The sequence below is a fragment of the Rousettus aegyptiacus genome, unplaced genomic scaffold (assembly GCF_014176215.1).
Source record: "Rousettus aegyptiacus isolate mRouAeg1 unplaced genomic scaffold, mRouAeg1.p scaffold_m13_p_7, whole genome shotgun sequence".
Lineage (NCBI taxonomy): Eukaryota > Metazoa > Chordata > Mammalia > Chiroptera > Pteropodidae > Rousettus > Rousettus aegyptiacus.
Genome location: NW_023416310.1, coordinates 89,274,356 through 89,301,944, shown reverse-complemented (window position 1 = coordinate 89,301,944; position 27,589 = coordinate 89,274,356). Strand labels below are relative to the sequence as shown.

Below are 27,589 nucleotides of genomic sequence, written 5' to 3'. Positions count from 1 at the left end.
AGATTTTGAAAGGATGAGGAGAAGCTCCCTCTCAACGACCCTCAATAGGAAGGTTTTTTTTTTTTTTTAAAGGAACTCCACTCCTGACTTCTCTTACCTTCTCCCGGCTTCCCTTTAACTCCACTCTATCCCCTCCATCGCCTCCTAAACCCTTAGTTGCCTCCTTTGTTTCCTGGCTCTGACAGCCTCCAAGCTTGGTCAAAACTGTGCAGCCGAGGAGCCGCTGGCAAAGGAAGAGGCAGACGGAAGGCGCTGACGCTCACGTGACGGTCCCGCGTCCCGCGAAGCGCGATTCGCCCCCCACAGGGAGCTCGCCCTTCCCAGCTAAGCCCCGCCCACCCCAGCTAAGCCCTGTCCATGAGCAAACCAGGTTTTCGCCTTAGGCTGGCGGCGTGGTGGTCCTACCCGCTTGGACCTCCCACGCAGTGCTGCGAGCCTCTGCAATCTGACCCCCAAGTAGGGAAAGAGTCACCTCCAGAGCAGAGCCTCTAGTGTGCTGCAGCGGCCCCTGCGTTAACGCTCCCTTGTGGTGCGGCTACTGAGGCTGCTATTGCTACAGCTCCCCGCGGTGCTGATCTGGCGGGAGGGTGAGGGCAGACACGCCTGGTAATTTCTCCGCGCGTCTTTAATCCTCTGCTCCCACCCCCAGTATCCCCGCTCCCTGCCAGGCTGCTGCCAGACTACTCACACCACCGCAGCACTTCGAGGTGGGACAACCCGTAGGAACCACGCACGCCTACGCCCACTCCACTGGGCTGCACCACTGGCCAGAAGGTCGGCGCTCAAGTGGCAGGTACGCCCGGACATCCGTAGTCGACGCCATATGTGAGTTCAGCAACCGCGCCAACATCTGGCTTGCGTGCGGCTCAGAGCAGGGCGCGGTGATGGAGGTGGGCCTGGAGCTGCGCAGCCTCATGGAGTACCTGTGTACTCCTCTGGCCTCTTGCAGAATAGCGGGGCCGAGGAGGACGCACCTTGCTGGCCGCTGGGGGCGGTGGCCACCCACCTGCACTTCGAACACTCCAGCCTGTATTGTTCTTTTCATATGTTGCCAAGTCTATTTGCTCTTGCTTCATTTAAGCTGCTTGCATTTTTATATTTGGTCATAGTTTCTGTGTGTGCTTTGTTAGATTTTGGTATCAGAATCAGGACCCTTTTGTATAAAAAAGAGAAGACTTTCTCTGTGCCTGGGAGAATTTAAATAGCATCAGGTGGCAAGGGAATCCTGCTTTGCTCCTGATTCACCATACGGTCTCCAAAACCCCTCTTTTCATTTCATATTTGTAAAGAGTTGTATTTCTAATTTTTACACATTTGTAATCCGCTGACACATTTTTCCTATTTATCACTTCGGCCACCACCATTCAAAGGTCTCTCTTGGGCTCTACAGTGCAGTGAGTTTTGGTGTACAAATGTTTGAGTCCTGAATCCATCTGTCATTACATGATTGATGGTCAGCATGTTAATATCTCTGAACCTGTTTCCTTATCTGAAAATGGGGACAATAGCAATATATACTTAATAGTGTTCTTGTAAGGACACTGATTCTTGACTCAATAGCAAGCTCCAAAAGTTAAAGACTTAGTACGATAAATGGGGGGGGGGGAGCAGCCAGTATGTGTGTGTAAAAACCAGTACCAAACAATTAAAAAATTTTAATATCCCCACCATTCAAACACAGTTCTAACAGTTGGTAGTCTTTAGTGCTGTCGGCAATTACTAAGGAGTCTCCCTAGCTTGCTTTTATTGATTACCTCAATGTTGCTAAATTTATTTTCCCAATACTTAATGTTATCTAGATTGGTCTAAATAATAAGAGTAACCTGATCATTTTGCATAGTAGGGGCTTGTCCTTGGAGAATGTGTGACCATTTTTTAATAACAGAGAAGACAATATTAAACTTAACGAGGATGGTAGAATGATAGTGGAGCAGGATGGAGAGACAAGTTCAGAAAGCAGATGGCTTTCCAAGTGGAAATCCTTTGGGTCTGCCTATGAAAAAGAGAAGTGCAGGGTGGAAACGATGAGCCACCCTCTGGCCAGATGGGCTGTGAACCACTGTAAAGGCTGAGTGTCCCATCTGTGGGCAGGTACCCTGCAGACTACGGAATCTGGGTGTGTTTAGCTGACCCTTCCCCTGAGTAGGGCTTATGCCTTGAAGTACCTTCTGTAAATCCATCAAATAGAAAGTAATACATAAAAGGAGCACACCAGGACTTGGGAAATGAGACAGACACAGGCCTCTCACCCCAATCTTTTCTAGGCTGCACAGAGAGGATGATGGTTGAAAATAAGCAGGAAAGGGCTTTTTCACATGTTCTCTTAAAACAGGCTAAAAGAAGCATGGGTCACTCCTATAAATCACAGAGAGTATGATGAGAATCTTCCTCCCCTGGGACTGTAGATCTGCCTATAATATCTACTCAGTTATCTAGGGGCATTTTCCTAATTTAGTAATTTTAAGGGGGAGGGAACAAACACCAGCAGGAAAATTGAGGTAGTATCTCAGGTTGACTGTTCTCTGCTGACAGCCAAAGTCATGAGAGAGGGCACTGGAACATCAAGGCAGTAGGGCTGAGTAGGAGGGCCAGATTCAGTGCTGAGACCCAAAATACAGCTCAATAGCACCACTGGTGGAAAGTCATCCTTAGTACGCCAGAGCAGTTAGTGTCCCCCTGCCCTTATAAGGATGTATGATTAGTTGATTACCTCTCATTGTCTCCCAGGGGACAGTAAACTAGCTTCTTGAGGGGAAGGATTCTTTTCTTCCTCATTGGTGTGTCTCCTTTAGAGTGATGTATCAGTTAGCTTTTGCGGCATAAAAACTCCCACATCTTATGGCTTAAAACCACAAACGTTATTATTTCTTATAATTCTGTGGGTCATATGGGCAATTCTTATGGTCTAGGTCAGCTTGACTGGGGCTGAAAATAGTCTAGAATGGCTTCACTCACGTATGTCTAGAAGTTGGCAGGATGGTTGACCCAAGGGGCAAGCTCAACTGGGATGATTCATTTCTGCTTCACATGGTCTCTTGTCTTCCAATAGGCTAGCTCAGGCTTCTTCACCTGGGTTGACCGCATAATGCACAAGCCATCGCCAAACCTCTGCTCGGATCACATTTACTGATGTCCTATTGGCCGAAGCAAGTCACAAGGCTAAGACCAGATTCGGGGGATTATATTTCACTTCTTGATGGGAGGAGCTGAAGAGTCACATTGTTAAGAGGAATTTGTGGCCATTTTTTGCAATCTACTACAACAGCCTTGAACTATGCTTGGCACATAGGAGGTGGTCAAGAATGCTTGTTGCAACACTTAAGAGGTAAATAATGCCAAATAATGTCATTGTCCACCACTTTTCCCCCTGTCATTGGCTTATCCAGCATCTTGATGCTGGAGGTGTGCACGCCTTGCTGGATTACCGTTTATGTCCCCACTCCTAGTCTTTGCACTTTGAACAGATCCAGAAAAGGGGAAACCCTTTGTCTATCAAATCAGAGTCAGCCTGGGCTGGCCACACCTCCTTCTGCCAGTTGCTGCCACTTGGGTGCCTCCTGATGGCTTCTTCTTGCATAGCTCCACTCAAGGTGTGGAAGTCACCATGTGAATTGCCAAAGAGTTGGATAGAATGGAGAGCCTTCATTGGGAGAGCTCTCAATGTAGTAAATGGCTGGAGACGGAAGGAAAAGGAATAAATAACAACAAAAAAAATTTTTAATTACCATTTAGACCTTGTAGCTGGTGAGTCCTTGCTTGTTTCACTGTGACTTGGCCCAGAGAAAAGATAAGGCAGCAAAATAAAGATAATGCATATATACAAGAGTTCCATATCATTAAAAGTCAGATGCCGATGGGTGAGGAGCAGTGCCTTTCTCACTGAATCAATGTGGTGGAGTTAGAAAAGGTGACAGCGTGTCCTGGCTGGATCAGTTCGTCTAGGGCCTGGTACGTCCCTGCTACGAAGCCCATGAAGCCCAGGATGCTGATCAGGGCATCCTTGATGATGGTGAAGGGACTCATGCCCTCTGAGTAGTAGGTGGTGATCTCCAGGAGGGGTGGGATGATGAGGGCCAGGGCACTGCTGCTCACGGAGCCCACCAGGGAGATGACCAGGTCCAGGCGGGGGATGAGGATGGCTAAGATGCCTGCAGGAGATGATATGGGATAAATCGATCTTCTAGGCTTAGCCAGGCTTCTAAAGTTTGTTTTTAAAATCCCTTTCTTAAAACAAAAAACAGTAGTTTCTCATACATTCAGTTACATTAAAAAAAAGTTGAAAGTCCTGTAATACCCCCAATCGTATTTACTAGACGTCACACATTAAAAATTTTATGTGTCTCCTTTCAATTACTTTTCAAACATATACATTCATATTGTTGGGAGGAAACACTTTCCCTTTACCCACTTAGGTTCATTGATGGGGGCCTGCAAATTTAACTGGCAATAGTCAGATTAACGAGAAAAAAAAATTTATTTAGGGCTAAGGAACCTTCAAATGAATTGGCTCCGGGAACAGCTGAAGATAGGGGTTTATATCCCTATTTCATAAGGGAAAGGGAGGGGTCAGAGCTTCTATGCAAGAAAAGTAGAAGGTATGAGTTTCAGATAAAGTTTATTTAAGTAATGACTCAGATTGTGATGATGGTTAGTCTCCTTTTTGGTTGAAAATCTCCCAGAGAGGGGATTTATCACAGCTATACTTTTCAGAAGATCCTGCTTAATTCAGCAAAGGAAGTTTAGATAAAAAAATTTTTCCTGTCCCCCCATGGCTGCTGTTTGTTCAAATGTTTTTAGCTTAAAATAATTTTATACCACTAAGGTACATTTCGAATCCCTACATATCCAACAATTAAGCTCTAAATACATACATACATACATACATACATACATACATACATACATACATAAACAAATACATAAATAACACCAAATAACAGTGCTGGGAACTAGTCCCAGCTAACGTTTTAATAACTAACACAACTATGAGCACCTTTTGCAAACAATTAAAATGTAAAATTATTTCTAGGAGAAAGGGGCCTTTGGTAAGAGCAAGGTTGCAGGATCTTTTTAAAAGAGTCTTCTCCAGGTTTTACACACACCAGAAAACATTTCACAAAGAAACACTAAAAGCTACAGATTTTGAAATTCCATTTTTTTTAGTAGAATGTTTTGCAGGCCTGGGCTTTTACTTTTTTTTTTTTTTTTTTTAATCAATGGAAAAGTGTCACCAAGCAAGCCCAGAAGCCTCCCCAGGCTTCATGTGGTTTAAGTGAGAACAGGTCTGAAAGACAGGATTCTGACTTCTCGCTGTGTGGCTTTGAAAAAGTCCCTAGTTCTTTTCTCAGTTCGTTTCCTCATCTACAAAATGGGGATAAATGGCATCTATCCTTTTAGGTACCATAGTTCATGTTGCAAAAGGCATTAAAGTTTTAAACAAGTTAATTAATGTAAACCACTAAGAAAGTTGTGTACGCATATGTACTGATTGGGGCAAGGCATGCAGAAGTCCTAGTCTTAGGCTTCAGGAATTATCATTTTCATATTTGGGACAAAATCCTCTATCTCTCTGGAGTCTCTAAGGTTTCTGAATGGTAGTGTCCCTGCCTGCTAGGGTAAATTGGGAACAGATCACTTCAAAGGAAGAAAATCAGTGTCCAATGAATTATAAAGTACGGCAAAAAGCTAGAGGGAGATGCTTAGAACCACAATTAAAAGGAGCCTTAAGGATGCCTGGGCCACATCATACTCAGTGCAGCAATCTCCATTATCTCCTTTGCCCCTGCTAAAATACTCGCAGAAACAGGGCGCCTGGGATCATGGGGCCTGGAGCCAACGAGTGAGCAGGGCCTGTCCTAGGGGTAAGTCCAGTTGGCTACTGCCAATGAGAAATGTGACCCTAGGCTTGCCATGTCATCTACCCTCCCCCCTCAAAATAAATTTGGATTTGTATGTGAGATCTCAAATTTTTAATTATTTTTAAAATGTTTTAGGTGAGACAACCCTTGGTTGACCTCACAGATTGCAAGGACCTTGACAGCTTGCAATCCCTTATTTATTTAATTTATTTATTTATATTTTTTATGCCGATAGCATGTGGACTTCCTAGGTGGTCTCCCATCCAAGAACTAACCAGGCCCGACCCTGCTTAGCAGCCACAATCAGATGGGATCGGGCTTGTTCAGGGTAGCATGGCCGTAGACTCTCAAATTTTTTATGTTGGCCCAAATTTGTACAACATCATGAGGGTCAAGCAACACAACTCTGCTGCCAGATGAAATGCATTGGCTGCCATTTTCAGCCTCTGTCCTGGAGATGAAGGGTGCTGGCTCTGGCCTTAGGTGACTTGGGTTCAAATCCCACCTCTGGCACTACTTGGCCAGTTATCACTCCTTGCCTCAATTTTGCTATTTGTAAAGCAGGGTTTATCATAGCACTACCTTATGCAAATTCCTACAGGACCGAATAAAATTTTATGAAATATGGACTAAAAAGAGCTTAGCGCGGTGGCTAGCACACCATAGATGTTTGATAAATATCAGTTACTATGATTGGTATTCGATAAGCTGCCACTCCCTCAGGCTGGACAGCAGTCAATCATCTAATTAGATAGATGTAAGAATTAGGCTTAAATGAATCACTTCTTGCAAAGCCTTTTCCAATCCCTGAGATACAGTTAGTGCTCAATTAGTGGGTTATAGTGACTATCCTTTATCGTCTGGCTGATTTATGACAGCCCTCGGGAAAAGAGCAACATCCCGTTCTGCTTTCTACTTACACGTCAGGCAGACCATGGTGAAGCGGATGGACAAGTCCAGAAGCAGTGCCCAGCGCTTTGACACCTGGGAGACGGCAAAGGGGATGATGATCTCCGCAGGGACGTAGAACTGCAAAGTGTAGGTGCACAGGATGCCAGCGACGTAGAAGAGCTTGACTGACTGGTACAGCCTGCAGGACAAACCAGAGCCATGCTTACTGTGGCCACTGCGCTCCTCAGAACATCAACCTCTGACCTTGGGACGGTCCCTAGGGCTGCAAGTGTCCTTGTCTGAAAAAGATGGGAAGGTACATCTACGAGCCAAGGGGGAATCACAGCAGAGCGTGCAGCGAAAATAGACTAAAGCATCACGGATTCAAGTGGCAATGTCTCTAAAAGAAAAAAATCTTGAGCATGGGTACATGTACTTTCACAAGCCACTGTCACTTGATGATCAATTTTAGATTACAGGAAAGAAACTCAGTCTGGGAACTCTGCCCAGGGAGAGACAAATGATAAGTAAGTGGTAAAGACCAAAGACCCTGGGTCTAGAAGACTCTGGTCCCTATGATCTCTTTCAGTCCTTAAGAATGCTCTTGGTCTCCCAAAGCTCTTGGCACATAACAGGTCCCTCACAAGCTCTTCTAGTCGATTGTGAGAACTGCAAAATCCCAAATCCTTAGGGGAAGAGGCAGTCTACAAATAGGTTGTGTGGGGACCGGGGGGTAAAAGGAAAGTCAGGGGTACTTGTGGGCCTTGGACTAGAAGCAGAGGGAAGGTGTGATGGGGATGTTGAGTTTTATCAAAGTTTTTTTTTTGACCTATGGAGATATGATACATATCTTTTAGTCCACAGATGTGGTAGACACATCTCCCATGTTTAATGAAATTGTATGTGTGGTGTGTATCTCTGTATCAGTGTTTAGGCTATTTCTTAAAAAGGCTAACTTCGGCATTTCTGTGTTGCTTGCTCACACTAGTCCTGATGCCTGGAACACCACTTTACTCCATTTCTCACTGATTTCTTGAAATTCCCATCTTTTGAGGAAGTACAATGTGCCAGATGCTTTTAGGCATGCCCAACGCAATCCTCATGACAATTCTGCTTTGTCAGTGCGGAAACCTAGGGTCAGAGAGGTTAAGTAAATCATGACTGTAAACTAGGAGGCAGAGCAACAGGGACATGGACCCAGGAGTGCCAGAGTTGTCCTTGTTTGGACAGAGTTGTCTTGTTAGAGAACAAGATAATCTGTTGTCCCATTCTGAAGTACTTTCTTTCTTTGGAAGTCGCCAAGGCCTCTTTGCTCCCGAGGGCTCCTTTTTCTGTTCTGTATTTTATCTGTGTGTATATATATTCTATCTGTCCTCCCCCATTCCCACTGGATCATGAGCTGGGGAAGGTAGTGAAGCTCAAGTTCATGGTCTACTCACATCAGTACCCTCCACATGTATCTAGACTGGTATCTGCATATAATTGACATGCAGTAAATGCTTGATGAATGATATTTATCAGCTGAGGAAAGGAGCCCCATTTAAGACAAATTAAGCCTCCAAGTGACCCTTAAAAAGGCAGGCATCCTGTAATTAAAAACATGCCTAAGTGTGGGAGAAAATGTTATACAGGGGTGTATGGGTTCATGAATCTATTTAAATAGGGCGCTGTTGAGGTCTGGCTCAGCTAACTGTTACGTGAACTGAGTGCATTTGACCAAAATCTTTTTACAGTGGTCTTCCCAAATTGGTTCTGTTTTACTGCTTTTTCATCCCAGCTACTCTGACATGCGGATGTGCACCACTGGCTGTGGCAAGTGAGACTCGGTGGCAACACGGTCTTTGTAAATATAACTGTAAGTGTTACCACCCACCAACTAACTCCTCTCTCTATCTCTTGCCTTCCTCCAGCCACCTCCCTCCTCTCCTTAGGTGACCAAGACCTCTTACTTCTTCCCTCTCTTCTTAAATCATGTCCTTCTTCATGCTGAGCTAATGAGGCCTCACTCAACACGGGAGGCTCTGGTGGAAGGAGGAGCTCCCTGGACAAAGAACCAGAGCCCAGGGGTCCAGTGGCAGCTCTGCCTCAGCCAGGGGAAGCTCCTAGACCTTGGTTTGCCATCTGTGGAAGGGAGAAGGAAGTGACCTATACCTGGCCCTGAGTCCCACCACCCGAGGGCCCATAAAGTTACCAGCAGTTGGGCAGGTTAAGGGTTATGCTGGCCTTGATGTCATTTTCAAACCGCATGTAGCCAAGAACCCCAATGCCAATGTACAAGGCAGTGACGATAAACATCCCCAAAGACAGGACGGCTGGGAAGCGGCGGGCGTTCATCATCTTGTTTTCCAGGGGCAGAACCTACGGAAATATCACCATGCGAGAAGACAAGAGGAGAAAGAGGGACATGAATATAAAGAAGAATGGCATACCACTTCTGCATATATACCCCAAAGAATTAGTGGCAGGAACTAGAAAAGATATTTGCACACCTCTGTTTATAGCAGCACAATTCACAACAGCTGAAAGGCTGAAGCAACCCAAGTGTCTGTTGATGGATCAACAGATAAAGAAAATGTGGTATATACACATAATGGAATATTATTCAGCCTTAAAAAGGAAATTCTGGCACATGCCACAACATGGATGAACTTCGAGGTCGTTATGCTGAGTGAAATAAGCCAGTTACAAAAAGACAAATACTGCATGATACCATTTATATAAGGTACCTGGACTAGTCAAATTCACATGGTCAAGAAGAAGAATGATGGTTTCCAGGGACTTGGGACTAAGGAGGAGTTATTGTTTAATGGGTACAGAATTTCAGTTTTGTGAGAAGAAAACAATTCTGGACATGGATGGTGGTGATGTTTGCACAATAATGTAAATGTACATCATGTCATTGAAGCGTAGGCTTAAAAATGGTTAAGTTGGTAAATTTCATTAGGTATATTTTCCACAATTAAAGAAAAAGGAAAAATGGAAGGAAGGAAGTAAATCCTGGAGTCACAGGATGAACCCTGGACCATTCAGAGCTGGAAGGGCCCCTTCAGGTTGTCCAGACCAAGTTGCTCAGCACGATCTAGCCAGATACATTTTCTTTGGCCAGCAGAGAGTCTGAGACAACAGAATATGATGCCTTTAGGCACAACATCCTTTCCCCATTTGCCAGGCCCACCGCCCCTGCTCACACTGACATACCTGGCCTCTTCACCCAGACTGCTTTCCAAAGGCATTTGAGTTTGAGACTCCCAATTTCAGTGCACTTGCCCCTCTCTGTACAGATGGGGAGGCTGGTGGCTGAGCTGGGACTAGAGCTTCTGGTTCCCCAGCAGCACATTTCCCCACACACCATGTTCTCAGGACCCTTCCACCCCAGATGTATCCCTGGCTTTAAGGGAATCCAACTCAAGACCAGCCTGCCCCTTGAGCCTGCTGAGCACCCAAAGGTCACTTCCGTCTTTCGAACCAACACTGTGATGACCACAACTCTATGAACTGGTACTTGTATAATTCTTATTTTACAGATAAGGAAAACAAGGCTTTGAAGATGGAGTAACTTGCCCCAAGTTATACAACTTGAAAGTGGCAGAGCCAGGCTGCAGACTATGGTTGTCTTCCAAAGTGCAAGTACTGGTTTCTACCCATACTCCTAACAGCATTGTGTTTATTACTCAACAGGACCTTAGCATCTGTGCCCTTGTACCGTTAATGACTTTTTTGTTCTACATGCATTCCTCCCCCCACCATCATGCGAATGAAAAATGCTTCTGGGAATGCTAAGAAGGGGTCATTGCTATGCCTTTCCACTTCCTCCTGGGTTAGAGGCAGGGTCCCAGGAAAAATCTCGAGGATTATGTGGACGGCAGACAGTCCATCCTGAGCTTTCCCATCCTGTAATACATTTTTGCTGCAAAAATTTTCCAGGCTAAAAATAATCTTTTTACAAGGCCAGATCATACTAAATAGCGGACTTTCTCACACTCTCTCTCCTCCACAATAGATAATTGGCCATTTGTGTAAAGTGAAAAGGAGCCTGGACTGGGAGTGAGGAGTGCTGAGTTTTAGCCACAGCTGCAACGGTTCCCAGCTGGTGACCTAGCTCAAGTCCCTTCTCCCTCTTTGGGACTTGGGCTCCTCTTCTGTAAAACTGGAGACTGGGCCAGAAGATTTCTAAAGGTAATTTTAACTCTGATACTAATAATCATTAGCTCATAGTTGGTGTTCGATAAGTATTTATTGAACGGATTATCATCATTTAGTTGGGGAACTGGGGTTCAGAGAGTACCCCATGGACAAAATAATATGCAACCTATTCTGCCTCCAAAGTCATTTGCTCAACTGCTGCACTCTGCTTGTTGCCATGACCGCCCACCATTCTAAATAAACAGTGCTTTCAGTTCCGTTAAGATGCTGTAAGCACACTCTACCCTCTCTCTCAATGATTAAAACTAAAAGCCCTGGGCAGAGAGCATAAAGCAATGACCCCCAGACTTGAAAAGTATATAACACAGCAGGTGGATTGACCAAAACCAGTAAAAATGACCATATGGCAGTGAGTTTTCTGATTTTTTTTCTTTCCATGTCTCCCAGTTTTGATTCAAGGGAAGCCCAAATCCTAGAACTATACAATAGATGCAGACAGATAGAACTCCAAGAAAAACCTTCTTTCTGGCCAGAAGACCTAGAATAGGGGTCCGTGTGGGACAGAGAGTATGGAGAGAATCTACTGTTTTTGTTTGCTTTTTCACTGTCCTGGCCATACCCCAAGTCACGTCCTAGTCACAAAGCAGCATTCTGGTGTATCGGTGACTGTGTGGTGGTCAAATTCTGAGACAAACTTCTTCTCTCTGAGCAAAGGGACAAGGAAAAGAAGTTTGAGGAGTCCACATAGTGTGGGGGGACATCAGAATTGGCTAATAATCTGTGAGTGCAGTGCAAAATGAAAATGCAGGACCTCCTAGTCGAAAATGAAGAATTTCAAAATGATGAAAGAAGAGCATTAATTAAACCAAGCATGGGATCCTTCCAAAGGCAAGGCCCCCTGTGACTGTTCAGCCTGCATGTTCATGAAGCGGGCCTTGGTACGAATCCCTATTATTAAAAAAAAAAAAAGTGTGCCCCTCTCTTTTCTCTCAGTGCTTTAACTCCAGAGTCAGATCTGACAGGAAGTTCACGACAGTGTAGGGATGCTGAAACCCTGGCTCTCTAGCCGGAGCACCAGAAAAAGGAGCCACTGGGAGCTGATGAGTGTGTAGGAAACAGAGAGGAAGGGGCTGGAGAGAGTGATCCCCTAAACCTGTGAATGAAGGCCTGGGCTCAGTTTCTGGGCGGAACTGATGTGAAGCATCAAAGCAGAGCCTTTGAAACCTGAACTCTCGTGTAGACCACCATCTACATCCAGACTGGTCCCTGAATGGCACAGAGGTGGGGCGAAGCCAAGTATTACTGCAAAGGCTTTGAAAATTAATCCGATATTGGAACCACGTCCCACAGAAGGTAAATCAGGACTTGCGGTCTGAATCTAACCAGACTGGCTGCTTGCTAAAATGAAAATCGACATTCTCCAGAAGATTTTTAACAGGCTCCAGAGTCTCATAGAATAATATTCAAAATGTATACAACACAGTCGAAAATGACTCGAAATACACAGCACTGGGAAAATCTCAGTAAGTCTCAAGGGAAAAGACAACAGATGCCTCAAAGGTCAGACATATCAAAAGATGTTAAAAAGCTATTAGAACTCTCCTCCCTGAAGTAAGAAAGAACATTATTGAAATAAGTGGAGAAATATAAATTCTCAGCGAAGAAGCAGAAGTGAAATAAAAGAACCAAGTGAAAATTTGAGAACTGAAAAACCACACTGGAAACCGCACTAGATGACAGAGCACAGAGTCGGTGAACTTGAAAATAGATAAATAGGAATTATTGACTCTCGACATAAAAGGAGGAAAAATATTTAAAAAAATAAACAGAACCTCAGAAACAGATGGGACGTGTTAAAAGGTCTAATATTCAGGTTATTGGAATTCCAGCAGGAGAAAAGAAAGAGATTGGTGCAGAAAAGTCTTTTTTGAAAAATAATGGCTGAAAACTTCCCAATTTAGGTAAAAGGAATATATTTACAGATTCAAGAAATTAAGTGAATTTCAAACAGAAGAAACTCATAACTATATCAGATACATGATATAATTATTTTAATATGATTTTACTGCTGAAAATCAAAGAATAAAAAAAAAAATCTTGAAAGTAACCAGATAAAAAGAACATATTACATATAGGGAAACAATGGTTCAAATGAGTGCTGATTTCTCATCAAAACCATCAAGGGCAAAAGTAAGGGGAACCATATTTTCGAAGTGCTGAAAACAAAACAAAACTGTCAACGTGGAATTCTGTATTGTGAAAAAATATTCCTCGGGAATAAAGGCAAAATAAAGACATTCTAAGATGAAGAAAATGAAGGCAATTTGTCACCAGCAGACCAGTTCTAAAAGAAATGCTAAGGAAGGTTCTTCATGCTGGAAGGAAATGATACAAGAGGGAAACTTGTGAATTTGAGAATAAAGTGCAACAGAAACGGTAGATATAATAGACAATTTTTATCCTAGGTAGATATAATAGACAATTTTTATCCTAGGTAGATATAATAGACAATTTTTATCCTAGCAAGATTGTTACACATAAGGACCATGTATAACTGTTAAAAGCAAAAATTATAACATGGTCTGATGGTGTTTTAATGTATTTAGGTGTAATACAGGTGGGTGACATAACAAAGGGGAGAAAGTAAACCGATGACTGTAAGATTTCTACAGTTTATTAGAAATGATAAAATATTAACTCTAAGTAAATCACGCAGTTATACATGTATGTTATAATCCCCAGAGCACCACTGAAAGTATTACAGAAAGAGATAGATTAGTAAAAAGTCCAATAGGCAAATTAAAGTGGAATACCAAAAAGTATTCGAATAATCCAAAAAACAGCAAGAAAGGGAAAACAGAAAAAAAAAAAAAGGAAAAGGAAAACAGAAAACAAAACACAGACCTAATAACCATAATAATTATGTTACATGCGAATAGTGTAATTCTACCAATTAAAAGACAAAGATGGTCAGATTGGATTAATAAACAAGACTCAATTATATTCTGTCTGTGACCTGGCAAACTTACTCCCAGAGAAATAAACACCTATATTCACACAAAAGCCTGTACACAAATGCTTATAGTGGCATTATTCATAATTGCCAAAAACTAGAAACAACCTGAATATCCTTCTGCAAGTGAACTGATAAATTGTGGTATTGCCCCTACAGTGGATGCTAAGAGATAGAAAGCAGTGAGCTTCTGATGCATACAACAAGATGGATCCTAAATGCAGCTGAGTGGGAGAAGTCAGTCTCAAAAGGTGACATACCATCATCTCCTGTATATGAAATTCTGGAAAAGATAAGACAATAGAGACAGTGACCAGAAGGTAGCTGGCTGCCAGGGGTTAATGGTGGCAAGGAGAATTGACTACAAAGGGGACAGGCAGCACGAGGGAGCTTTTTTGTGGTGTGGGAATTGCTCTGTGTGTTGACTATGGTGTACCTATGACTCTATGCATTTCTCACAATTTACAGAAATGTAGCACCTCCCCCGCCCCGTAAAAAAAAGTGAACTGTACTATATGTAAATTAAAAGTAAACTTAAAAATTATATACACAGCACTATTGTTCCTCAAGTGTGGAAGTAGAGACTATCCACTGTAAATGTATATAGTACTTTCCAATTTAAAACTTCTTTATGCTTCATCAAATCCTGTCATATAAATTGCACACCTTAATTTGTCTTGATTTTAAAAGACTAGGAAACACACGCTGAAATGAAGATAAATGTTTAATAGATATACTGGGATAAGACTAGAGCTCTGTTTCCTGACTGCCTCTCTGGTATAACCTAATTTTCTCCTCCTAGTGACAAGTGACCCAAGTGAGGCTAGAGGTTACTTTCTCCTGTGTACACAGAAATCCAGAAACTCAGAGTTCCCAGCTCCTGCTCAGAAGGCCACCCATAGCACCAGGGACATTCCACCCTAATTCAAACCTTACCACGCCAATGCTTTCAAAAGAAAAAATGGCTGTTCCAAAGAAGAGAGAGTAGGTCTTCCAACTTGCTATCAGTGGCAACCGGCTGGGGTCTGGGATATCCTATATGAAAGAGAAATGGGATAAGACATTAACTCTCTCAAAGTGTGTTTGTGCTCCTTTAAGAGGTGGGTGTTCTGAAAGTAGACTTGATTTTTTTTTTTAATGTAAATGTCAAGAAATTCAGAAAACTGCAAAAGGATGTAGGCAAGAATTAAAATTGATTTTAATACTGCCCGATAACAAAGAGCTGGAGGGAAAAAAACATTAAAGTATTGTCAAAGTGTTGAAGGATCAGTATCTCACAGAGGGAGTTGGGTTCATCAGCATCCAACAAAAGAATGTCTTACACACAACAGGTTAATGCCACCTAAAGTGCCTGAGAATACGGAATGTACAATGGTAATAGTGTTAAAAATTGCTGTGATGGAGTTACAGTGATATTCTAGGGAGTCCCCTCCCAAATTAGTTAAATATGAAAGTTTCCTCTTCTTCAATGAGCTATAAATCGAAGGAGAAAAAAGTGTATGAAATAAACATGTTATGTACCCTGTGACCTAGAATGTGAAAATCATTACGGAACCATTCCTCTAATTGGGCAACCTTTGGAATAGTCCAAAAATAAATCAGAGGTAGCTATCTAATTGGGAAATTCAATTCTGTGAAATTTATCAATATTGTCTTAAGGAACATAAGGCTTATCCATAGTTATCCTAAAATATTTGACTTTGTTGTTTTTATTAAGTTCCATGGACAATATAACTTATTTTTCCTTGTGACTTTCTAAAAGAGAAAAACATCAGAAAGGCATTAGGTATGCCAAGGAGCTTCTGGGATTAAAATTTTTACATAGTCTTGTCCATTACAAAATAAATTAGGAAAGATAGAAAAGTAGGAAGGTGAAGGAAAAAAACAACTTCAAAGACATTGCAATTTACATCATGATAAATTGGCTCAAGTAAGCCTTTCAAGACTCTCTATTTACATCTCTGTGATGACATATGAGGCTTTTTTTGAGTGGCCTAGGGGTAATTTTGGGTGCCTGGAATTGTTGCCTAGAGGATGTAAGACTATGGGTAATTCGATAAGAAGATGCTGCTTTTTATCTGCCTTTTGCTGCTATCTAATCATTACAGGAATGATCTATAGTAAACTAATCAAGATGTTTTCCTTGTGAAGCATTTTTTTTTTAAGCCAGAATTTGACATAAAACGATTATTGAAGAAGCAACATGAAAGAGGAGATATCCAGAGGAATGAGATCTCACAGAGACATCTTTGTGGAAGAAATGCTACAATGAGGTGGATACTAGGCTGAAGAATGGGGTAAACACTTACCTACGCTTAGGGCTGGTGCCAGGTATCAGTTTATTATTGATAAAAAGCCCTGCCCCCTGGAGCAGTCAGGTGTGTGCTGCGCACTAACCTGGACACTGTACTGGGCGATGATGACCAGGCTCAGCAACATGCTGAGGTTGGCCAACATGGAGAAGATGGACAGCACCCGGAGGTTCCGGATGAGGGCCAGCAGTACCAGGACAGGCAGGAAGGCAAGCATGTACAGTCGGGAGTCCAGGGTGGGCGTCAGATTCGCCGTCTCATTGTAATGGCAGTTGTTTGTGGTGACATTAATAGCTTCCACTACCTGCGGAAGGAATAGGAAACGCAAGTCAACAAATTTGTCCGTGTGATTAGCTCAGTGCCTGACCCATGATCAAAGTCCCTCACAAAGAGCTGGAATGTCTCATGTGAGTTAGGGTGAATTCAGGACTTGTTATTGTAAATCTTCTGCACAAGTAACTTTAATAAAAAAGAAACTTAATTAAAAAGAAATAACTGGATTTATAGTGGCTATTTGTTGGCTGTTGGCAACCTAGCATCATTCCTCCTGATTTTGATTTATTTTTGGTGAATTCTCTCATCTGAATACACACTTGGAGAACTGTACGCTAAAATCATATGGCAAAGCTAAAGGATTGGCCTTTAACACAAACTAGGCCACTCACTATCTCTCCCTCAAATCTGAATCTAAACAACTAGCAAACTAACGCAAAGTCAGAACAAGGAAAGTAAAAAGTAATCCTGACAAGGGATCCCTGGGGAGGCTGCTTGTCAATTCTATATACATTCCCCTAACTGCCCTGGTTCTTGTTCTTTTCTGAGAGTCTTTTTTTTCTTTTCTTTTCTTTTCTTTTCTTTTATATTGCTTTCTCCATCATTTTGGAAGTTAGCCAATATTCTTCCACTAAACTTATTTTCTACTTAAGTTCCCCAGAATCTATGTCTTTTGCTTATAACAAAAAGACTCATCATGTACTATTTCTTAATTAGAACAATACTGGCTTTTTTGAGTGAGAAAACTCTTCCTTAGGAGGACTGGACCATTCATTGCAGGAAATTTATCATTCCTGAACCTCCCCCCCCCCCAATAAAAGCTATTAATATCTCCCAATTATTGTGATAAACAAGAAACACCCTCCTGCACACAGTACAAATACCCCCCTGGCAAAGTCAGGTGGGGGGGGGGAGATGGTATCACTATCGTTTAGAATCAGAATGATTTAACTGATACAGTCTTATTGTGTAAGTGATACAAGTCACTGCAGAACAATTAGAAACTAGAGTCAGGCAAGAAGAAAATGTAAAGCAATGATAATCTTGGTACCCATAGGTAGCCATGGTGATGCATCTGTACATTTTCCATACAATATCATAAATGACAAATATTATACGTATCCTTTTACAGGACTGCAGTCCCAGCATACACTCTTATTTTAAAACGTCTTTTTCTTTTAACAACGCACCATGGATACTTACATGAATCATTCAGTCTTGTCATTTTCTGATTCCTTACTGCAATAGGAAAATTCCTGGAACATCAGCCGGGCATTCAAGGCCCTCCATCAATGGGCCCCATTCAACCCCGAAGGCTTCTCCTCTCTGTAGGCCCAGACTTTCCTCTCCAACCTATTGTATTGCGTCTCCTGAGCAAGTTCCCCATGTTCCTGCCTCCAGGTGCTCACTGTTCCGTTCTCTCACCTTGGCGCCAACAACACCCTTCAACACTCAGCTCAGATGTACCTCCCAAGGGAGGCTTTTCTTCCCCAACAATCTATTCTGCCCCTGCACATTGCTGCCCCTCAGTTCACAATTAAGCACCCTAACCTCAGAGTGTTATTAGTGGTGTCCTGCATTAAAATATTGTATTAACAATATTTAACTTTTCATATGTTTTGGAACATTCTACTTAGCCTGCAGAGTCCTGAGAGACAATGCTTGCTTTGGCTCTAGACAGATGATAAATTAAGTTTCTGCTGGCATCAGATGATTTCCAAGCAGCAACCCGGTAACATGTTTTAAAAGCCTTCAAAACAATCAAACTCTGACCTAGTAATTTCACTTGAAGCAATATATACTAAGGAAATAAAAGGGTATATTAAGACTTGTACAGATTATAGTAGAAAAACAGATTTTAGCAGACAGACAAAGGGAAACAAAGATCATATTTAACAATAAAGGACTAAGTCATGATCAACCTGTGTGACGAAATATTATTGAACTCTTATAAATTACATTATGAACCATAAGGAAATTTTAAATGCTAATCAGTTAATACTAGGTTAAAGTGATTACTGTGAGTGATTGGATTAAGGATATTTTTTTGTTTGTTTTAAGAAGCAATACAGCATAGTGTTTAAGAATTTGAGCTCTGATGTCAAAAGGCCTGCATTTTTAACTTTGGCTCTATGACCTAATATACATATTATAGAGTTTATAGTATCAGTTTTCTCATCTGCAAAATAGGAATAACCACAACACCTATCCTGATGAGGTCATGGAGAGAATTAAATGAGGAAAGCATGTAAAACGCTCAGCACTGAATCTGACACATAATAGAAGCTAACTCCAAATGCTTACTATTTTTTCCTTTTTTGTAATTTTTTTTTACATTTCCAAATTTCTAGTATTACCATAAGCAGAAAAAAAAAAAACACCTTAAAGAATAGTTTTCTCTTTTAAGCTTATTGATTGACTAAGGATGGCCTCTGTTATTACCCATGTTATTTCGCTCAAATTGTCACGAGGTAACTTCTGGATTAGATCGACAGAACTTGCTGGGGACCACAACTGTTAAACCATCGCAATTAAGTATCTAAAAGTAGATAAAAATGGCCCAAAGAAGATTAAGTACTACCCCCAAAGACCCACATCACTTTTAGAAGAGTTAAGGATGATTTAGCTCCAAGGTAAGATTGCAAAATCCAAGATTCCTTCCAGTCTAATTTTAAAGACTAACCTTGAGGACAGGTCCAAGATACTGAACAAAAGGTATTATGGAAAAAGTAAGCACTTACAAAAATCTGCAGATATATGCACTGGGGAAGTCTGGATTTTTTGATAGCATCTAGTTTAACTTTCTTTTTTTTATTGATGAAGACACTAGGACCCCCAAAAGAAGAAGCCATTTGTTATACAACTAGCAGAAGACCCTCCTTTTCCATGACCTTTCCCTCCCACCTTCTCTAAAAGACTCTACCTGTTTTACATTATCAGCCAGAAATACAATGTACACACAGCAGAAGCCCAGTTGGGTGAGTATAAGGAAGAAGCTCACCATATACCTGGAAGAGAGGAGAGAGAAAGAAGGAACATTTGTTATAAACAAAAGAGTTGGCTCATCATTTTCATTTTTGTCCCCAGGGGTCGGTGGCTCTGTATCAGCACTCTTGTTCATGCCACCACAATCAACAATGGGGCAGTAGTAAGAAGTGAGGTGACAATAGTTCTTAAAAAATAGGTCTCAACCACGCTCACATTCTCAGGTCAGCAAGTGGTAAAATTCTTCCTAGTTAGGAACCTCTCCATGTGCCTGGCTCTGCAGTATTTCTGGTAATTGATACTCATTGATGTAGGGCAGTAGGCACAATATTTTTATTAGCTATGACTAACATTAAAAAAAATTTTTTCTGCCACGTGCTGGACACCATGTTAGGCACTGAATATACACAGACAAATAACACATTGTCCCTTCCTCTAGTGGTTTATAGATTACTGGGCGAGATGGACCAAAAATAATATGGTGCTAAGGGCTATGGTCAAAGGGTACTTTACCCAAATTATAGAGCAGATAGCCTTCTTAGAAAAACCAATATTTGAATGGGAGTCCCTTGGGAAAGGGAAGAAAGATAAAAGAAGAAAGAGGAAGAGGAGATGGGGAGAAGAGAGGAAAGAACATTTCAATAGAGGGATTAGGCAGATTTCTCTAGCTGCCCATGTGACCACACAGGGGCAAGACTATGGTGGGAAGACTGGATAGGAGATTCTAAAAATTATGGAGGTGAAAGATGGCAGCTGCCTGAACAACAAAGTGGCCAATAGGATGAGAGAATTAAAGCCTTTTAAGAGATACTAAGAAGCTAGAACTTACAGAACCTGGTTGAGTACCTACACCTTGGGGAAAAGGAAAGGAAATGATCTAAGGTGATTGAGAGGTTTTTAGCATGGACAACAAAATGAACTGGGGAACTCAGAAGGAAGAACAGGTTTTAGGGGAAGGAGAAGAAATGACACATTCGGTAAGTGAATTGTTAAGCCTGAGGTTCCTACAGGAGATATTCAGAAGACAACTGTATATTAAGGTCTGGAACTGTTGATTTGTTGGTAACAGAAAAAGTCTTGAGCAGGCAGTGAGCATTGAAGAGTGTATAGAGGGAGAAAAAGAGAAGGCAGCGTTTCAAGCCCTACAGACACCAACATTTAAAGGAAGGAGAGAAACAAAGAAGCTGCAACAAATGAAGAGGAATGATCAGAGAAGCAGGCAGGAAACCAAGATGACAAAGAGTTTAATAGAAGCCGATAGAGACAGAATGTTTGAAGACAAGCATAATTAATTGTACCAAATGCTGCTAAGAGGTTCTCTAGGGCAAAGAAGGTACAACAAGGAGGTCTTTTAGGGCACTGGTGGAAAGAACTTCTGTAGAAGTATAAGGACAAAAAGCCAGGGGACCCATGGAAGAGGCGTGAATGGGATATGCAGATGGCAAGTCAGGGGGTGGGCTGTTCTTTCACAAAGCTAGTGTGTCAGCCCCAGTTCCGATTTCGATTTCGGATCATTGCAGATGCATTGTCTAAAGCACTTCCTGACACATTGCAGGTCTTAGGGAGATTATCTGTTGAATAACCAGAAGTTGAATATGAGTCAGGATGGTGGCTAGAGGATAGTGTAAGGCACAGGAAGCTTTATTGTTTTATTAAAGATGGAGATATGTGAACAGATTTAAATGTTGAAAGTAAGAGTCCATAGTTCAAGATAGAAGCTCGAGTGATAAGAGAAGAGATGATTGGTGGAGCAAGTTTCCTAAAAAAGAGCAGGAAAAGCTACTTTACACACCCGGCAATGAGTAGAAGGATTTGAGGAGTAGTGATAGGCATAAACCTCCTCTTTGGTGAAAGAATCGGGAAAATTCTGGTTATCATCCCATAACCTTTCTAGTCTGATCATTAGTTGAATTTACTAACCCAGTATGTGAATGGGCTTTGGACCAAGGGAGGTGCCAGACTCATGATGCCAGACTACACATGGGCAGCGCACACCTCAGACACAGCAGTGGTTGGGGTATCGCATCTCAAGAGAGACTTCTACAATCTGGTGCTCAGAAAAGAGTAGGCATGGGGGGTAGGAACAGGTCTGAAAATAACGATGAAAGAGTAGATTTCGTCCCAAGTGCAAGAGGACTAAAGGGACTGACTCGTGTGTCATCCCTGAGGGCAAACAGGTGGGAGTTGCAGAGGGAAGACTTCAGCTCATCAAAGGGTCATTAATGCCTTGGCCTTTTTCTCTCTTTTCTTCTCACTACAAATTTGCCTCCCAAGAGACCTCTTCCGCCCCCTGGCTTCATGGCTGATGACTTCAGTTCTGTATCTCCTGTGTGAAGATGGGGTCAAACCTATGCAACTACTCACTTGGCATCTCCACTGGAATATCTCTCAGGCTCCTCAAACACAACTTGTCCAAAACAGAAGTCATCAGAAATCGAAAAATCAACTTTGACTTTTTCCTTTTCCTACAATCCCAAGATCCAAATCATGACCAAATTCACTTTTTTCCACCTCCATGGTCAACAGCTTAGTCCCAGCCATCACTGCCACCTGCCTGGACATTGTTAATAGCGTCTTTATGGGTCTGTCTATTCTTGCTCCTCTACAATCTATTCTCCTTACAGAAGCCAGACAGATATTTAAACAATGCAAATATGACTATGTCCCTGATTAAAACCTCCTAATGGCTTCCTGGTTGCTTTTAAGAAAAGAATGAAACCTTCAAGAGGGTGAAAATGTATAGCTTGATGGGCCCCTGGATCCCTCTTTAGCTGCATCTCCCTGACTCTCTGCCCTTGAGCTGCCTGGTCTTTCTCTACCTTGAAAGTGCCACATACTCCTTCCTGCTTCAAAATCTTCAGACTTCACTTTTTCTTCCTCCTGGAAGGTCCTCCAGGCCCCTGCCCACTTTCTCAGTGTAATTCCTCATCCTTAAGAACTCCTTCCTTCAGAAGTCATCTCCCTGTTCCATCCTAGGAAGCCCACCCACATCTCCTTACCTGCTCAGCAACTAGGACTTCTTTCCTCCATTGTACTTATCTTGCTGGTTATTAAATAATGGTGTCCTAAACTGTTTAATGCCTTTCTTTTTCACTGGACTATGAGTTCTGTGAGGGCAAAGCCTTGTTTGCCTTGTTCCTCATGGTATTTCCTGGGCCTGATACATAGTAGCAACTGGACAAATGTGGTTTAATAAAAATAACATTAAATATTATTAAATATTAAAAAATATTAAATATTAAAGCTGCATAGCAAAGGAATGAGCACCCTGTCACTGGAGGTATACAAGGAAGGGGCTGGATCAGGAATGAACCCCTTCCATGTGGAAAGTCCGACATTCTGTGCTACATGAGCCACCATTGCAGGGAAGAAGGCATCCTTGCCAGCCACGTTTTCGCCTCCTGTATCCTAACCCCCCCCCGGGAAAGCAAGAACAAGGTACCTTCCCCACTGGGCATGTTTCCGGAGCCAGGCGCTGGGGCTGGCTTCCAGTCCATGCATCACTGTATCCCCATAGTCCATGAAGGGCCTGTTAAGCCTGCAGGAGAAAGTACATACACAGTTACCAAGAGGTGGTTTAAACTAAGATCATATACTGAAAAGACAAGAGACACATAGCAAGACAGGACCCAGTTGGAGTGGAAAGACCACTGGGGCAGTGACCCAGGGACCAAAGTTCTAGTTCAGATGGTATCTCCTTGGTGGCTAGTTTTCCTTACCTGTCAAGCGAGGGAGTTATTACACAGCAAGGGTAATAGTACACACCTTGCGCTGGTACAGTAGTTTTCATATCAGTGATCCCACTGGATCCTCATGACAACTCTCTGAGGCAGGGCTAGGCATGGATTGTTAATGCCCAGTTTAGAGATGAGTTACGCAGATATGTACAGTGGCCCGACTGAGCACACCTACTGAGTCACGTGGCAGAGCCTCCCCTTATGACCCTGCCCTGAATGCTTTTCTCCTTTTCTTGGCCTTGTTGGAGGAAATTAAGAAATAAACTCTTTTTTATGTGCAGAACGTTTCTGGGATGTCCTTGAGAACCAAGTACCAAGGGAACTGACATGAGGATGCTGTTTTCCTCACCTGTGGCAGAAGTGCTGGGCACACCTGACCAGGATGTGCATACAGTGGCAGGCAATGAAGCCCATTGCCAGCAAACTCAGCGGGCCCATCTGGAGGAAGGGGGAGCCAAGGGGCAGGGAAAGAAAGAAGAGAATGAATTTGTGAAGGACACTGTGGAGAAGGATTTGGTAGCGCAGATGTCATTCGAGATGCAAAGAACTTTCTAGCAACCTGGTTTGCAAACTCTCTTTAGCAGCAAGGGCTGTTCTTTCAAATATAATCTCAAGCAGTATCCAATAAAGTATGTAAAGCAATGACAATGGGGTGCTGTGATAGGAGTAGGTGACGCAGAATTCTGAGTTTTATTGGCCTCTGAGGTGACCCCAAGAATTAGAGGTCTATATAGCACAATTAGAAAAACATAGTTCAATCCCTGTAGTCTACAAGGGAAGAAACTGAGGCCCAGAGAGTGGCTAAATGACTTGCAAAGGCCACTCAAATTCTATTGCAGAGCCAAAACTCAACTCCGGGCTACCTGTCTAGACTCCAACTCTGGACCAAGCTGTCTCCCAGAAAGACTGCTCATTGCAAACCATCATAAATCCTTACAGCCTCTCCTCCCACCCCCCTGCTATAACCCAGTCATGCTGGCCCCACAGGTGGCAGCCTTCCTTACCAGGATGCCTGCATTCTTCACAGCCAGGGGTAGTCCCAGGATCCCTGTGCCCATGTTGCCTTTCACCAGGTGAATCAAGGTCTGGAACGCTCTAAAGGAAAGTGAAAAGACGTGATGATATGGGTATGTGGAGGTGAGGAGATCTAACAGATATTCCCTCACGGCATGCCAATACTTGAGTTAAGGTGGATAGGTGGGCTCCTGGCCACCTCTTAGTCCCCATGGCCTTGCCTGGCACCTCTGGGTCTCCTGCAGGGTGACCAACCATCCCAGTTTGTCCAGAACTGTCCTGATTTATAGGACTTAATATATTCTATTATAACACTTACTATATAATAGATACTCAGCTCAGTAATTTGTATGTATTATCTCAAATTAAGCCTCTTATTAAGGCTAGGGAGTAGATGAGGAAACTGAGGTTAGAGGCTTTTTTAGTGACTTGTTCAAGGATATACTGGAGAGCTAGGATTTGAACCTAGGACTGCTTCAGAGTCTCTGTTTTTTACCCTATTTCTACTGGACTGCCTCCCAGAAATAGGCCCAAACAGATGAGTAAAGGGACACTCCATTTCATAACCAAGGAAACTGAGGCTCAAAGAGTGGGCAGCAAACAGCCTCAGGTCATAAAACTAGTGGCAGAGACAGGATTGAACTCAGAGAAAAGGGAAAAAGGCAGGCAGCAAAGAGAAATCATTGTGACTTTTGAATAAACAGGTCAGATAGCCTGGGTTCCCGGATGTGGTCTATTGGGACAGGGTCATTTGGGAACTGGGCTCTAGAGGGATATTCCCCCACCCCTCTCAGGCCAAGGCATCAAACTGAGGAATGGCATGACTCTTCCCACACCAACAAAACCAAAGACAAACACTCAGATCCTTTAAGGCAGAAGTGAAGCTTGTCCAGAGGACAAGGTCTACAACTGCAGAGATAAAGTTCAAAAGAGGTGCCCACTCTGCTGATGAATTACAAAACAACCTATGTTTATACCCCTCTGTACCCAGACCAAGTTAAACCAAGGTGAATACTGTCTTTACATCCACAGCTTTAGAAACCTTGGAAATCGCCCATGATGGCCTTCTAGAGAGACTTCTTGTGAAGAGCACTAGGGGTATTCTGGAAGGAGCCTGGCCTCTCGGGTTGGACAGACCACGGATTAAAGGCCAAGACCACTACTTAACTTGCTATGCCATCTTGGGCAACGTGTCCACTTTGCTGAGTCTCTGCAAATGTTAGGAGGAACGGTATTTTGAAATAACTGCCCTAAGCACCCATGCTTTATGTTAATCCCTAACTCCTCTAGCTTCCTGAGGGAGGATCTGCCCATTGATCTGTTAAGGTTAATGGTTAAAGAGGACAATTGAAGGAGAAGGAAGGTGGAGAGTCCCTGCGTGCCATTCTCTCCCTGTGTCAGCACTGTTTACACAGCACAGCACCCTGTGGCCCTCCAATGCTGTGCTTATTTTGCAACTAGGAAAGGGTCAGTGGGTTACTTTGGAAATTTCTAACTAAAGGTCTTGGGAAATCAGAATTTAACTTTGGGCCACTCAGCTTACTTAAAAAAGGGTGGTCAGCTGTACCAAGCACTGGGCTGGGAGGCAGGAACCCTGGTTTTATCCTCAGCTCCTTCGGTGACCTTGGACTGTCATCCTATTCACAGCAGCCAACACTTCCAGACACTGCACTTGAGGGTTTTTTGTTTTGTTTTGTTTTGTTTTTGTGCAATTCACTGTGCAGCCATCCTGGGAGGAGAAAACTGTCATCACCTCACAGAGGAGAAATTGGGGCACAGACAAGTTCTATCACTTGCTCAAGCTGGTAAGCAGCTAAGTGGGAACTGGAACTCGGGTCAGCTGGGCCCATAGGTACCATGCTTACCAGACCTGTGTTACTGCTTCCCTCCAAACAGAAGGGGCACATGTTCTCACTTGCTTTATCTCTTGGATTCTTGAGCAGCTGAAATTGCCATCAACCCATATGTTAGTTCAGGACACAAGAGCTCGTTGGTTCTCTCAAGACCTCTGATTAAGAAATACTCCAATTCAGCAATGGATAACCTCAAGGCCTAGAGAGCTCACTCTCAGGGTGAAGCATTCTTAGCAACCCAAGACAAGCCTTGGGGCAAGAGAACCTGTCTCCGTGCCAGTCATTGTGCCTACCCCTAAATTTCCCTGTAGGGTGGCAGCAGAAAGGGGCTTTGCCTGCCCCTTACAGTAACTTCTCCCTCCTCTGCACCCCTCCGACCCCTTCAGATTTAATTTCTGCAGGTAGCCTCCTTAAATTCATACTGCCTCCAATTGATTCCCTTTTTGCATATGGGAAAACTGAGGCTTAGAGAAGGAAAAGTCACAACTTGAATGCAGGTGTTCTTTCTACTACACCCATGGGATCAAAATTTCCTTCTTAAAGCAGCAGAACTCTCCGCCGCCATGCCACCCCGCCCATTTTTCCTCAGTGAACCAGCTGTTCCTCTTGAGTGGTGGAGGACAAGGGAGCCTCCACCTGTAGCTTGGCTTCCTGCCTCAACTTTTTTCAGCAAAGCCCTCCTTGCCAGGGTTTGAAAGACTCATGAGTGATCCTCTCTCCCCTCTACCCCAAAACACGCCCCAGGGAGGTAGAAGAAACTAGACTCTTCCAAATACCGTGGTTCTGATGTCATTGCTGCAATTCTCAGTTGAAGTGGAGGCCAGGGTGACTGGCCTCCGAGAAGTTGGGGATCCTGCCCTTCCCCTAACATTATCACAATTGGCCAGGAGCAAAATCGACTTTAGGGTCAGCACTGGATTCCAGCTGCCATCTTGCTAACAACCTAGTGCATGGTCTGGGGTAACTTGGACTCAGTTTCCCCACCCACCCATGTTGGAGGCTGGTTCACTCTATTCTAAGGGCTTTCTAACAGTCTCCACTCCTGCCCCTTTAAGCTCTCATCTTGACTCAGCCTACAACTGCCCCTTCTGCAACCACGGTTTTCCCATCTGCACGATGGGTTGGGGGTCAGGCACCACCCCCACCCCGCCCCCGACTCCCGCCAAGGGTTTTTGCCAATGCAAGCTTCAGGTGCAAGCTTCACGGCGAGAAGGCGGACGCGGGGCTAGCAGGGAAGAGTACTCACGTTATGCCCTTGGTCGTCTCCAAGCTGGGCAGCTCAGAAGGGCTTCCATTCAAGACACTGAAGTCTTCCTTGTTCTCCAGCTTCTTGGCACTTTCAGGAGGTGACCTAAGGTCCAGTGTGAGGTCAACAGCTTCCTGGACACTGCCAGCACTCTTGGTCCCAGGCATGACTGCTTCAGAAAGAGAGGGCTCTGGGTGATGAGGAGGTCTGCATTAGGAGGCAAGCAGGAAGGTGTCTAGTTAGGTGCAACCTAGTGGCTCATAC

General features: G+C 43.2%; 1 protein-coding gene and 1 long non-coding RNA gene across 3 annotated transcripts; one reads left to right on the top strand and one right to left on the bottom strand.

Annotated features, from left to right (window-relative positions):
- The first annotated feature begins 366 nt into the window (after positions 1–366).
- On the top strand, positions 367–15,353 carry LOC107497175. Of its 2 annotated transcripts, XR_001593756.2 has the most exons (5): positions 367–568; positions 650–793; positions 3,050–3,325; positions 10,274–10,925; positions 14,708–15,353. It is a non-coding gene; the product is annotated as an uncharacterized LOC107497175 (long non-coding RNA). The 2 variants fall into 2 exon arrangements; XR_004952118.1 differs by having other exon boundaries at positions 367–793.
- On the bottom strand, positions 3,822–27,589 carry LOC107497172 (proton-coupled amino acid transporter 2). Its single transcript, XM_016118766.2, has 10 exons — positions 27,326–27,589; positions 24,217–24,307; positions 23,562–23,650; positions 22,918–23,013; positions 19,414–19,498; positions 16,303–16,521; positions 14,842–14,940; positions 8,941–9,107; positions 6,779–6,948; positions 3,822–4,148 (listed from the first exon to the last, which is right to left on the bottom strand). The coding sequence occupies exons 1-10, from the start codon at positions 27,490–27,492 to the stop codon at positions 3,877–3,879; spliced, it is 1,455 nt and encodes a 484-aa protein (XP_015974252.1). The 5' UTR covers positions 27,493–27,589; the 3' UTR covers positions 3,822–3,876.

Excerpts from the sequence above, each read along its gene's own strand:
- LOC107497172 (XM_016118766.2), bottom strand. The coding sequence starts at position 27,492 with ATGCCTGGGACCAAGAGTGCTGGCAGTGTCCAGGAAGCTGTTGACCTC. Across the intron at positions 9,108-14,841 it reads CTTTTGAAAGCATTGGCGTG|GTTCTGCCCCTGGAAAACAA; the intron begins GTAAGGTTTGAA and ends ATATTTCCGTAG. Across the intron at positions 4,149-6,778 it reads CACCATGGTCTGCCTGACGT|GCATCTTAGCCATCCTCATC; the intron begins GTAAGTAGAAAG and ends CATCTCCTGCAG.